At 40.0% G+C, this 14,080-nt stretch overlaps 1 protein-coding gene across 2 annotated transcripts in view; it reads right to left on the bottom strand.

Moving 5' to 3' along the window:
- Window positions 1-14,080, bottom strand: part of SH3D19 (SH3 domain containing 19) — a 76,392-nt gene that overhangs the window by 35,427 nt on the left and 26,885 nt on the right. Inside the window, exons 2-6 of one of the 2 annotated variants that reach the window (XM_072121436.1) lie at window positions 10,205-10,244; window positions 7,601-7,641; window positions 5,960-6,002; window positions 783-918; window positions 166-358 (exon numbers count right to left, since the gene is read on the bottom strand). In XM_072121436.1, the coding sequence (XP_071977537.1) occupies window positions 166-358; window positions 783-918; window positions 5,960-6,002; window positions 7,601-7,641; window positions 10,205-10,244 (453 nt within the window). The remainder of the gene's footprint in view (window positions 1-165; window positions 359-782; window positions 919-5,959; window positions 6,003-7,600; window positions 7,642-10,204; window positions 10,245-14,080) is intronic. The other variant, XM_072121445.1, reaches the window with a different exon arrangement.

Raw genomic sequence — 14,080 nt, 5'->3', positions numbered from 1 at the left:
TTTCATATAAAAATGAATTGGTCCTATGGAACTGATGTACTAAAACAACCCCTGCAATCAATGGATGTTTTTTTTTCTCAGTTTAAAAAACAAAAGAAACAAAGCCAAATGCAGATGTTAATTTATACTACATGTTCCTTAGCAAACCAAAAAAACCACCCCTACCTGTTACTGTAGCTTGATCACAAGTGACGGGCTGATGAATCACATTGTTGCCTGTCCCTGTGTAGTCATCTTCCAGGTGAAAGTCAGTTTGTGTTGCACATGAGGATGTCCGCCTGGGTTCAACATTAGAATTGCTTGTGGCTACCTGGACTTGCGAGATTTCCTTGATTACCTGTTCATAGGATGGTGGCTGCTGGAAATGGGCAAAAAATTATTACAACACTTTTTTTTTTAAGTTTATTTCAAATAATATAATTGCCACTGCATTTTGGTAGTAAAGGCAGAGGAAGCCAACACAACCACCAGAAAAGACTTTGCAAGAGGATGGAAATATTGGCTTTTATTCTTTATTTCAGCTCCACCCACTATTATTTATGCTCTGCTAATAATTACAGCCAATTGTAACTGTATGTCATATGTACAAATGTATTTGGGGAATGGCATTCTGAACCCCACACATTCCTCAGTCTTTGGCTACTGGCACACAAATAATGGACTTGTGTTATGCGAGGTCGGCTCATTCACCAATTATGGTAGAAAATACTGGCAAACACCGGCATGTATAAGACCTGCTCTACAATTTCCAATCATGGATCAATTATGAAACCAATGCTAACCTCTGCAGGATGGGAGTCACTAGGCCTCCACTGTGGTGGGGGAGGTGGGGGGAATCCTAAGCCCCCAGGTGGGCCACCATGAAACCACGATCCAGGTCCAATAGGCTCAGCTGCAACAATAGTGATCTCTGGACGTCTACAAACAAGATAGAAATCACCATATTTAAAAAAAAAAAAATACATTGACACTTTCCATACCGCAACATACATATTTGTTTGATTATGGAATAAATTACCAACATATTGGGAATTAAATTCCAGAATTACCCTCATTTAATCTTACAAGACAGAAATGACCTGTTTTTCCCTCTCACTGCTGCAACATTGCCATTTACAGTACAAGCAGATACAAGTGGCTATAGAATGAATGGGGCAGTGTGCCATCTATTAAAAAAAAATTTGGATAGCACATTGATTAAAACTACAGCCACATACCCGAAGCATGAAACTTCTGATGAGGGGGGGGGGGGGGGGGTAGATAAGCTGTGACATCACCTTTTATCAGTCTACTATATGTCTTATGCTGCCAAAAAAACTACTTTAATGAGGAGTAAAAACTATGGGACACAAGGACATTTTTTCCTTCATATACAGTATATAGTGGTATAGAATTAAAATTAAACTCCCTATTACAAGCAACTTACTAATACATGTGCATTAATATGTGCGCAGGAAGTCACTGGTCCGTTTCAAATGTTCACGATGGTCACATAATTTTAATGGTCATAAATGATGTGACCATTAAACAGGGAGGGAGCTGTCCAGTGTCCGATATTCTCAGTCCCATCAGTACAATTTGTTGGTTACATTGTAATTGTCAGCCCTTTGCTGTCATGATTTCAAACCCAAATGAGAGGAAGGAATCTTCATGAGAATTGTGTTTCAATTGTCTGATTACAAGGGGCTTGGATTTAGCTTTTTGTGCCATCCCTAACCCAATCCTCTGCAATCATGTACCTAGACATGACCCGAGGCAGAGAGAGAAAGCCATGGGGTGGGCAGTCCCTCCTGCTACCAGGATCCGGGGCAGTGGCAATCACAGCAGAACCGGGCCCCCTAGATGAGTAGAGATAGCTTCCAAAAGAAAAAAAAAGAAAAAAAAAACTGTTGCACCTCTAGTTAACAGCAAGGGAGAGATTTTTTTCGCCCAAGTCCTAGGATAACCCCTTATGCGAGAATCAGAAGAAGAGTGGTGTAAGTCATGTGCATTTTCCCCAGGACCCTGTACTACACACTTTAGGCAGCCAAAACCCTGTCTGGAGGGCCTGACAACAAGTAGCCACTCCAGGTATTTTAGGTGATTGTGGCCAATTACCAGATATTCTGAGGCCGCATTCACATGTTCCTTTTTTGATGCGTTTTAAACGCAATGCAAAGGCTGAGATCACAGGTTGAGGTAACATTGCATTTACATGCGTATAACGCAATGTTACCTTAATGTGTGAAGCTTTTGGATTGCATTTAAACGTTTGAACGCAGCCCGAGGTGCTGCTTTAAAAAGGCAGAAGGTGCACAAGATGATCTCTCTCTGCTCCTGGGGAAACCTTGTGTGTGTTGCCATTTGCTGTATGTGGAAGCTGTATAGTAGGTACAGATTCTCTATAGTGAGGAAACTACATCTCTGTATAGTGGCCGACGGCCTAGGACTTGTTGTATTGTTTAATTTTGTCATTTTTCCTGCTTCAAAGAAGCAAATAAAACTTGTTACGGGCATTTGCACCATACTCTGAAGTATACCATGTCATTTATGTGCCAAAAAGTGCCCATAAGAAGGCGATCCCAGAGCGAATGCGATTACATCTCTTAATTTAAAAAAAAATAAAAAAAAAAAATCATATTTTGGTGACATGTTCTCCTTAAAGCCAAGTTCACTCATGCCAGCTGCAATGGTCATAAAATAATCTGGCCAGGCTGCATAACATAACAGGGTGTGACGCTTTTTAAAACAGAAAAAAACCCAAGACACAAACATGAAGCATTACTGTCGCCATCAAAGCTGCAAAATGTGGTGTATTCAGCGCCCACCTCAATGGCGTTTACCCGCCAAGCTATAGATGCATATGATGGGGTTTTAATCTTATAACTTCTGCCACAAACTGAATTATTAGCGTAGATGTGAATAGCACTTCATATTAAGTGTTACACACAATCACAGCATTACATTATTCTCCGTGACTCAGCTGCTGGCACATTGTCACTAGAACTCTCTGCAAACAAAGGAAATATTTTCCTTTTACTCTTCGCTAGTGATTAAAAAATAGCACATAAAGGGAAACACTTGACACTTGTCAGTTGCTTATAAAAAGAAATAAGATGCTGGCAGTTAAAAGGAATTCTGATAAAATAAATGTATTGCCTGGATAGGTGATATCATGTAGAGCTTTGGGGCCATATACTCCTGTTTAAAGGAAATGCACCATCAAAATCAAGAATGATACACCAGGGACACTTACTTATAGATCCAGGCACTGTGATTGTAGTAATCTTATATGTGTTACCCATGGCCTCCTTCCTTCTAAAATCAACTTTTAAAATTATTTTAATGAGCTAGTAGAGCCCTGATAGGTTGCTGTAGCTTCACAGGCTGTTACACTGTGCAAGGAGCACTCCCCCCCTGAAACCCCCCACTGCTAAAATGAGATAACATCAGGCAGAAAGTGTTCCCTGGTTTATCATGCTGGTGGTAAATTTCCTTTAAATGAATCTCCAGCCTGTTAAAAAGTGCAATTTACAAAAGAATTGGAACAACTAAGCCAAAAGTATCCACATGAGTCAGAACAAGGCATATTCCAAACGCGAATGAAGTCAGAGGTTTCCATTGCCAGACAAGTCTAAACTGTGCTGTTGTAGGAACATTCAATTAAATTCCACTGATTTACTGATGAATTGTGGAGCACAAAGAACATTACATCCCCTTATGTCTATAGATTGCAGTGACACAAGTACAAACTGCACAGTACTGAGACTTGGCCAGGCCTATCATTTTTGGGTCATTTTAGTATGTAATTAACTATGAAATATAACTTCTGACAGATGTTTAACATTATTCTAACCTTGTGCTATGCATGTAGAGAGGAATAAGAATGAAGAAAAGACTATTATAGTCAGATATAGTCAGTCCATTTTATTTTAATATTCATCTGTTTACTTGTGTAATATCTACTTTCAAGAAAAAACTAAGGGATTGTAGAAATTTTATCTAATTCTAATTCATTTCATTCTATTTAATTCAAAGTTTACAAGTTATTCACAGAATAGGCCCTGTTCTGAATAATTGAAGGAGTGGTAGGTCGAGCATCCATGAACCAGCTCCATTTAATTCTATGGAAGTGTCAGGAATTGCTAAGCGCAATGCTCTACTCTCTATGGCACTCTAAATAACTGTCTATAGTCTTTCTTTTCCCTTACTGTTGGATGGAGTGACTGGATGCATGCTCGAATTACTGCTCCAACCGGACCCTCAATCTCCGGATTGTTGGGGGTAGTCTAGTTCTTATAATCGGTGGGGATCTCAGCAGTTGGGCCTTCACCGATCATCTTTGGTTGAGGTTTTGATAGACTTGTGTTGTACATAGTGGCCAATCAAAGAAGACAAAGCCGCAGGGAGGAGGGAAAAAGCTGAAGCTTTAACCTTTAATGAGACCAGGGGTGTGTCACAGACTACCTCAGACTCCTGGTAATCAATGTAGGTGAGCTATAGTCACAGATATACCCCAAAGGGCCCCGAGATAAAAAGCAGCCACACAGAAAGAACAAAAAAAAATATGTACTGACTACAAAATATGTAATCACGTGTGTGCATATCCTCTGTATAATACAGTTTCTTACCAAAAACCCACTTGTTTCTACATGTTTCTCAAAAAGGAAATTGGATTCCAAACTCCTCTGGGCAAATGGATTGATGAAAAAGGAAAACCATTGTGGAAGCAAGTTCATTATGTTTGAAGTAAATTTATTAAAACAATGCCCAATCCAGGCCCATGTCAACCCAAGAGCCCAAAGTGTCTTCTGACTTGGCATGAAGACTGAAGAATCAGGAGGATAATACTACAAGGCTGAATAAAATAGCCATGATCCTAAATGAAAAAGGCTGCAGAACTCCTTACAATTTCAATCTAAACAAAGGACACCTCACTTTTGCATTGAAATTCTAAGGAATGCTGCAGCCTTTTTAGTTGTGGATGTATTGGTTTGTCCTGGCAACAGGGACTGATAGCAGCTTGCACCAGGACTTATGTTGGAAGTCCTTGCAGGGCTTTACAAGGAGTGCCGTTTCATCTTTCATGCTTTGACCTTAAAATGGTCATGATATTTGAATTGGATCCCCAGTGATACCACAAGAACTTCATCTAGAGACTCTGTTAGTGAAGGAGTTAAAGGTGTCCTGGGACTATTATGTGGATGGCATATTAAAAAAAAAAACACTGACCAAAGTCTATTCACAAGAACCTTATAATTACGGAATGTGAATTGTATTGTTACTAATGAATAGGCTCTGAAGACTGATGGTAAAACATTCCCTACTGTAACTGTAACTTAAATTTTAAGTCATGCTTTACTTATATAGTTAAAGACTAATTTACACCACTAAAACTGTCCGAAATTGCCTGATAATCCAGATTCTACCTGGCATCAGGGGGGTGTGTCTTTCTTGGCCGGCCCTTACCATCTACTTCTCCCATGCCTTATGCCTCCTTACTATTCAGCACTTCATGTCATGTGACCAGTGTAATGTCATCTAACCCTTTACATTTGCAAACTGAACCCCATGGATTTAACTGATCAGATGAAGTCACAGCAGCCTCCATGGACTTTTACTCCTCTCCATCCTCCATGGAGGCTGCTGTGATTTCATGTGATCAGATGCATACATGCAGTTATTCTTCCAGGTCTTTGTATAAATGGGTAAAGAACAATCTTTGCTGTTGGGCACTACCCCACTATGTAGTTACAGAGTAGAGTAAGCTTTATCTCTTGATGCAGCTCTGCTCCTGAACTACTTCAGGAGAGCATTTTGTAAATTTGTTGCATGGAATATCACACCCTGTGATGGAAAAACTCAGAATTCATGCTGAGTCAATTAATGCCATTACTGCCCTAATGTTCTATTGCACATTTGTCGCGATTAAACTGTTAATATGGTTTATGGAGTGACAACCACATGGGAAAAGCATTACCTTCTATCTCTCTGCTGTTCACTCTGTCCGGTAGTTCTGGATGCTGAAATAAAATTTTAATAAACAATTTATAAACCAAAAAGAATGAAAAACTAGACAAAAAAAACATTCACTGCAGAAAGGGACTAAGCAGATGTTCACAAAAGAAAATATGGTCATTTATGCAAAGTAATAGAGATAAAGATCTGTGCCGGTTATTTGCCCTTTATAAAAGAGACAGATGAAGCAAGAAGCTATGAAAGCCTGTACTATACACTGATGTGTTGAATGATACTGTCAACCACCAATGCATGGGGTGACAGATATGCCCCAAAAATCTGATGGACACAGCAGAACCATCTGCAGAAGGATGTTGCACACACAGTCAATTTTGCTCAGTGCTATGATGCAGTTTAGGAGAGAAGAGCTCAATAATCTCCCATCCAACAAGGAATAAGTGCACTAATTCTAATGATGATTTTTGTACTCAAAGGGGTTTTTCCGTACCTCCGTCGGACCCCTCGTCGCTTTGTCAAACTGATGGAGCAGGCGGCTGCGAATGACTGTTCTGCTCCATTAATCTCTATGGAGCTGACAGAAATTGCAGAGCGCTGCGACTCCCACTGATCAGCAAGTTAGGCCCTATCCTGTGGATAGGGCCTAACTTTAGTTCGTGGGAAAACCCCTTTAAAGGACATCTACTATCAGTTTTTCTGATAGTCGATGTGTCCTACTAAGAAGTTGCACTTCTTGTACTATAACTCTATATATAGTGATTATTGTAATTAGCCTGGCGTGCTCTGGTCACATCACTGGAGAACCTCAGCACGCTTTGTATTTTCATTTATTCCCTCTCCCCATTATGCTACCAGTCCCACTCCCCCACTGCCCCAGGGCATAGACCAGGTGATAGGCAGGATGGGGGTGGACTGGTAGCCGAATGTGGGAGTGGATAAATTATAACACAAGGAGCTCTGAGGCACTACGGTGAGGTAGATGGAGCGCTTCAAACTGATCACTTTCATAACTCTATATTGCTGCAATCGTGGTGTATAAAGCTGTAATAAATAAAGTCCGATGTTCCTCAGGAACTTCTTAGTAGGACACATCTACCATCAGTCCTTCAATCTACACTACTTATAGACATTTGTCCTTCAAAAGTGAGAGGCCATTTGTGACAAAAGCAATAGGGGAAGTAAGCAAGTATTTTTATCTATGCATGCCAAATGTGTAGTCAAATTAAATTTTGTTGATGGAAGATCATTTTAATACTCGTTGTCCATTTATTATTCTACCAGCACACAAATGTGTGCTTTGTTGTGCCGTAAACAGCGACTCCGCAGCCCTAGTTTCATTGGCGTATCGACGAAGAAAAGTTACAGCTTCACAGTTTCTGTAACTATACAGTATGTTACTGCTGTTCCTGTTCCTTGTAGGGTGCTGTACTTATCCATCTCTGTAAAGGCCAATCACTTTTACAGCAGTTACAGAAATGTTGCAGAACAATCTATTCAGCTGTTAACAAAATAAATAGAAGCTATAGGAATCTTTATATGTATTCTTTAAAAAGAAAAAAACGACACCATCTTTAACTACACTACTAGACGCAGCCCAATCCTGTAAACAGGATGATGAAACGTGTAGGAAACAAAGGAAACTTACTTCTCTTAATAACGGCTCTTATGGATGACAGGGGTCCTTGCCTGGAAAACAGAAGAGGAACGGATTACGTAAAAGGATGGAAACCTCTTGCAAAGTCCACAAACTCTGCCTCACAATTGGAAAGAAAGGGCAGTTCCAATATCTAAGCCAATTTACTTTGTTTATTCCAGTTCTGTAAAGTAATCCCAGGATCCCGCCCTCTGTAATAAAAACCAGAATCATGACCGAGCAAACGCTCCATAGGAAGTTCACGATTATTGCTGCAGAAGGTAAGGAGCTGTGGCAAGTACAGAGATACATGGAGATTCTGTGTCATGTGAAGCGCAGTACTTCCACTACAGGGAAGGATCAGGAGGAGTGTTTTTCCATGTATCTGCCAGCGAACATCAAGTCTCCAGATGACTGGTCCCAGGAGTCAAGATTGAAAACATACACACAAAACAAAACATGATAGAGTGCAAAGCTACACCACCGCAAGAATCCTTCTGAGAGAATAGCTAGGACATTAAGAAAAAGTCCTTGGGATTAAGGCACATACAGCCAGCTGTCTCATAGCTCCTGACCCTCAACTTACTTTCTAAAGTACTACATGGCAAATCTGACAAATCCAGATTTGTTGTGCTGCCCATATTGGACATTTCCCATTCAGTGCCCTGGGTGACAATCTTTTTGGAAGCTGTAATATACAGTGCTGGCCCCCAGCTTTCCTAGAAACCACGAAGACTTGATAAACAACAACAACAATTAAAACAGATAGTAAAGTACAACATAAGGGCAGTTTTAGAAGACCATTGTCTATCAGCTGTATTGTTATTTTTATACCATTTCAATGCTACCGTTCCACTGGGAAGAAGTGACTTCATGTATCATATAATCACTATGAAGCTCGCACTCCCGTCCTAGACACTGGGATCAGTCCGTGAAACAGGCACTGCATAATGAACTTTGAACTTCTATAAAGGTGTTTTTCCAGTGGTAGGATGGTAGGGGTGGAGGAGAGGTTTGAACTAGTGGACGCTCACCACAAATTCTCCCTTTAAAGGAAATATACCATTTAATAAGTGGTAGATCCTAAAAGTGCGATTATAAAGATGTTTTATATATAGGGGCTGTGCTCTCATATTAAAATACAGGGGCTCTGGCTCTAACCTGCCCCCTGGCAATCTAATACAAATAGTATTGTGCATATAAAAATGGGATAACAAGAACAAGAACAAGAACATGTTAGATTTTATAATGTGTATGTCTTCTATGTAAATTAAACAGGTCATGTGACCGCAAGTAGCTAGTATTTATGCACACTGCCCAATCAGGTCATGATTAAGGAGTTTTCCTAAACGCGTAGACCATAATCCGTGGCATTGTGTGTGTTTCCCCCTTCTTGGCTGTGTATCTCTTTTTGTACTTCAATAAAGAAAATATCACGTTTTTATCTACAAACCGGCGTGTCCATGGAGCTGGATTATTTGCACTTTATACATTTCTTGGACTTGGAACAAAGAGAATCCGTACTTGGACTCCTGGTCATACGCTGCTGTGCCTTCAGGTGAGCTGACCCCTCACTTTTCTATATATACCATTTCCTTTAATAATTCTCCATTGTGACTTTAACAGGGGCACCCCGCCTACGGACCATATTCTGTTAAGGCCACATTTACATCTCGTTTTATGAATATGTTTAGCATATTCTGGTGTTTATGCCGAGCATATCCATAGACATCTACTGGCAGAGGCATCCTTTTAGCCTCCATCTGCACAGTATACTTCAAATTCTGATGGAAACACAGGGTAGAAAGATGCAGCAAGCCCAGTCCCATCTTGCTGCCTGCTGCAGCGACATATGCGCTCAGCAGAGGCCATTATAACCTATGGGAGAATGGAGTCAAATAAACTGTATCCATCCCGGTCCTCCGCTGAGTATATGCTCTGGGAGTTCTACAGTGATTTAACTGTGCCCCTTTTTTAAGGGGAAGGGAGGAACAGAAGAATGTAACCCACTGCAAGAGCAAGTGGGATACCTTCAAGCAATCTGTCTGATGAATCCATACAATGAAGGGCTAAAATTAGGTCTGAACATAGCCTAACCCAATGTACTCAAACATGATATATCCTTTAAGTTAGTCAATTCCATTTGCACAAAACCTATATAAACAATACAGTAAGCTTGTGATAAAGTGGGGGAAAAGAGATCATGCTAGAACACAATATGTATTTTCCACATGTGTTCTCAATTATAGTTTACTTAACAAGTCAGTCTATGCAGATCTTTCTTGAAATATGCTCCGACACACCCTGCTATCCAGGCTTTCCAAATTACATGACTTCATTGTTAGATGGATGGACAAAATCATCAAGCAAGTCATATGCAAACATTAGAAAAGACGCGCAGCCAGTGGCACAAGAAGAGATGATACCTAATTTCCCTTTCTAGTACTAATCCTTGATCATTTATATTTACTATTATTTGTTACATTTTCTCTTTGGCATTTTAAATACAAATGTATCACTCATCTTGCATATAAAACTTGCAGTATAAAAAGATTTTCATTTCTAAGGTCACGTAAAAGCCTATTAAACAGTAATATGTTCTGAATCAGCACTTACCCTGGAAAACGGTGTTCTGGCTTATTCCTTTCTGGACGTTCTGAAACAAAAATGAAAAGATGTAGAAATTTATTGTGACCAATATGATATACTATATGTACATATAAAGATCAAATTGAGCACCAAATGAACAAAACAGAACTTAATAAACATTTTTTTTAAAGAATACGTTATTTTACCAATTTCAACAAGACCATAACGAAGAACAGCAGTGGCCACTTAGTGATCATTAATCTTTCATTTTGACATTCCAGGTAAAACCTTCTGGGGTATATGCAGGTTGCCAAGTACTAATGTATACAAGTGTATATTAAAATGTTGTCTAGTGTCAAATATTGGCTAAACAGATTAGAATTGTAGCATTATTTGTTCCAAAACTCAGGTCTATATGCTGCACACCACATTATTTATATGCTTTAGACACTTTTTGTCATGTTGCCTGAAAAATGAACAAGGCTTAGTGGCAGGAGATAGGACTATACAAAAAGTAGGTGTGATATAAAGAGGTTATGTAGTTTAATAGTTGCAGCAATAGTCAAAAACTTAAAAAGACAATGCCATGTTGCTACACTGCAATGTTCAATGTTCAATGACTTAAAGGGGTATTCTCGTCTAGCCATTCACATTCAGTTTCATTAATCATTAATATAAAAACATTTCTTCAAATAGATGTTATTTAAAAAATTACCTATGCGAAGATAATTTCTCATAAATGTAGTCATATGGTCCCTTAGAAACAAAACTGTGTCCTTGGATACGGCCACCTCAGCTGGAGTGATTGCATAAGGAAGCAAGAAGTTTCTGAATATGAAATGTCCCAGGAGTTACTACATGCCCCATAGCCGTCCTGTAGTAATGAACGCTGAATCCATGTGGTCGGGCAGGGCTCAATATCGCATATCTGGCCATCACTGCCAAAATGTGAGGTGGACGTATCCGAGGAAGCTATCTCGTTTCTTAGTATCAACATGGCCAGGTTTATGAGAACTTATCTTCACACAGGAACGTCTTTATTAATGTCAAATGGCAAATGAATTTAATTAAATGTGAATGCCCAGAGGGTATACCCCTTTAAACTTCAGCCAATCACATCTGCTTTTATGTTATGACTATTCCAGTTGTCAGTATTCCTACTCCAGTATTCTGCATCAGTTATTGAGACAAAACCACGAGTGGGTTATAAACACACCGAACTGGTGCAAATCTTTCAATTATATCTGATTTCTATGTAGTTTTCACTCCATTTTCTGATGCACAATACTGACCAAATCACATATGTGTGAATAAGGCTAATTGTAGTGCAAAACAAACCATACATACTAGTATAAATCAAGTTTTTAAGCACAAAGAATGTGCCCACGGACCTGCTGCTCCCAGAACTTAGAAGGGGACCAGCGGGGGGCGTTTAAAGAGTTTTGACTTAATTTTTTTAAGAACTAGGCATATTGTGGGCTATCTATATGGGGCTGGCTGGACTGGCTATATACTAGAGGCTGGGTGGGGGGCATGGAATGGCTATATACTGGGGTGCTGGCTATATACTAGGAGATGGCTGGCTATATACTGGGGGAATGGACTGGTTATATACTGGGTGGGGAGGGGGCTGGCCAGCTATATACTGGACGGCATGGGATGGCACCACTGTATTTTCCACCCTAGGCTTATACTGCAGTCAATAGTTTTTCCCAGTTTTTTGTGGTAAAATTAGGTGCCTCTGCTTATATTTGGGTTGGCTTATACTCAAGTATATGTACGGAAGACTAGACAGTTAACATGTGCCAGATTATTAACCAGCACAGTCCAACATTAAATTTTTTTTTTCCCCATGATTTGGTTTATACACACTGCCGGCCTATGGCGTGGAAGTGGTGGTCTGCGGAAGAAGCAGCGCCTCAGACCGCCTCCTCATGACTACGCCGGATCGCTGTGAGCTTGGTCTGGCGTTCCAAGTGTATGGCACTGCAGTGCTTGCTAGCTTTATCAGAGGGTTAACACTGCTACCTTTGGTGTAGCATTAGGAACTGCTTGCTTTAGTAAGCAATATAGCTGATGCCACCAAGAAGGAGCCAGGACATGGGAGGGAGAGAAAAGTCCTTTGGGAATTTATTTACATGGGCCTTAATTTTAAAGGAGTAAAACTGCCTGTACAGGCATCTATGACATTTATAGAGGCGTTAATGCAATCTCTAGGCCTACATTAGCACTGCATTCATAAAGTTCAGCTTCAGAGCTGAAATCCCTTGGTTTTCACAGCAAAGATAACATTTTTACGAAGCCTTCTCTGCTAAGAGAGCTTTCCCCAACATACAAACTAGATAGGGCTCTGCCCCAGCTCACATTCTGCACAAGATTATAGCTACATCTCCACAGTCAGATTTTTGATACTGATAACCATCTCATAAAAGGTTTGTTTCATAATGTTTATCTTTGAACAGTTTGTACAAATAAACAATCTGAAAATGACATAGACAAAGAAATTCCTACATTCCCAGCAACTGAACCAATTTAAGTAAACTTGTGCAATCACATTTTTGTGTTATTTTTACCACTTTAACCTACAATACCCTCCAGAGGATATTTTTATGAGGCAGACATATGATATTCATTAGGTCACAAAGTGAGGAGTGGGAGCAGTAATAAAGTCTTGTACTATTGGGGACAGTTTTAAGGGGTCTACAAGCTCCCACATCACCATAAAGGTTAAAAAGCACTGTGTAGGGCACTTTACAAGTCTTTAAGACATATCTAATCTGTTTCCCTGTGTCATTCTATAGAAAATTTAGCTGTAGTTTTTATATTTATGCTAATGAGCTTTTGGGTGCACAAAACTGAATTTTGTATAGGCCAACAGATTAAAAGGTAACTGAAAATGTATCTATTTAGAAAGCTTATAATGTGGTGAACACAATGACTTGCGGGTAGATTTGGGAGCTGTTGGTCATGTTAAACATGGTGTTTGATGTAGAGGTAGCCTATGATAGAGCTGGAGGAGAAACAAGATGCTACCAGCCAGTCAGTCATTATTGGCGGGAGAGTCAATTAAACTATTCCACAAGTGTATGAGCACAGGTTGTGCAAACAGTCCTGTGCTGCAGTCTGAGGATAGGTACAGATATTTTACGGTAACATTACTAACCAATGAGAAACTATGCAATAGATTTTTCCACATAAAGCAATGTTGAATCTAAAATACTATAAGCACCAAGGAAGACAAGAAAACCATGGAATCCAGCAGAAAAATCACCAATGTACACAAGGAAAATTAATACAAACCAGCGTACAATTGCTGAAAGAAAAGGTCACCCAGCTAAATGGATTACAGTTCTATATGTAGCATGACATATTTAATAACAGTTGCTCCCCCTTGTGAGAATTCGCATTATGGGGCATATTTATCAGGGCCTAGAAGCCCTGCAATAATCGCAAATGCTAGCTATTTAGCCCTATCCACCACCTTTACGCCAGAGGGGCGTGGACGGCCAAGTTGAGGGCATGGCCAGCCAGGAGTGGGCTGGCGCGGGACGTACTCTCCTCCCACCTGCGCACTCACTTGGTGAAAAGTCGCCGGCTGGGTTTATTTCTAGAAATAAACGCTGCGAATGTCCCTGGCCGATACATCAAGAGGCTTAAGCCTGGCGCTCAAAAAATATCCCCCTATGACTACACAATATTTTAGATGCAGTCCTCATACAGGTATTTATATTGCTAGAGACCAACAGTTGCACAATATTAATAATGAAAACTTGAGTTCAAGAATTTGCAGACCCCAAAGCTTTCCTGCAACATTGTGGAAATTTCTGCTGCAGGTTATACAGTGGATTTTGCCTTTTACCAATGAAGAAGAAGGCATCTATGAAGGTTCCACAGAAGAAAATT

The sequence above is a fragment of the Engystomops pustulosus genome, chromosome 1 (genome assembly GCF_040894005.1).
Source record: "Engystomops pustulosus chromosome 1, aEngPut4.maternal, whole genome shotgun sequence".
NCBI lineage: Eukaryota > Metazoa > Chordata > Amphibia > Anura > Leptodactylidae > Engystomops > Engystomops pustulosus.
Note: the sequence above shows the minus strand (reverse complement) of the source record. Positions and strands in the feature narration are given on the sequence as shown.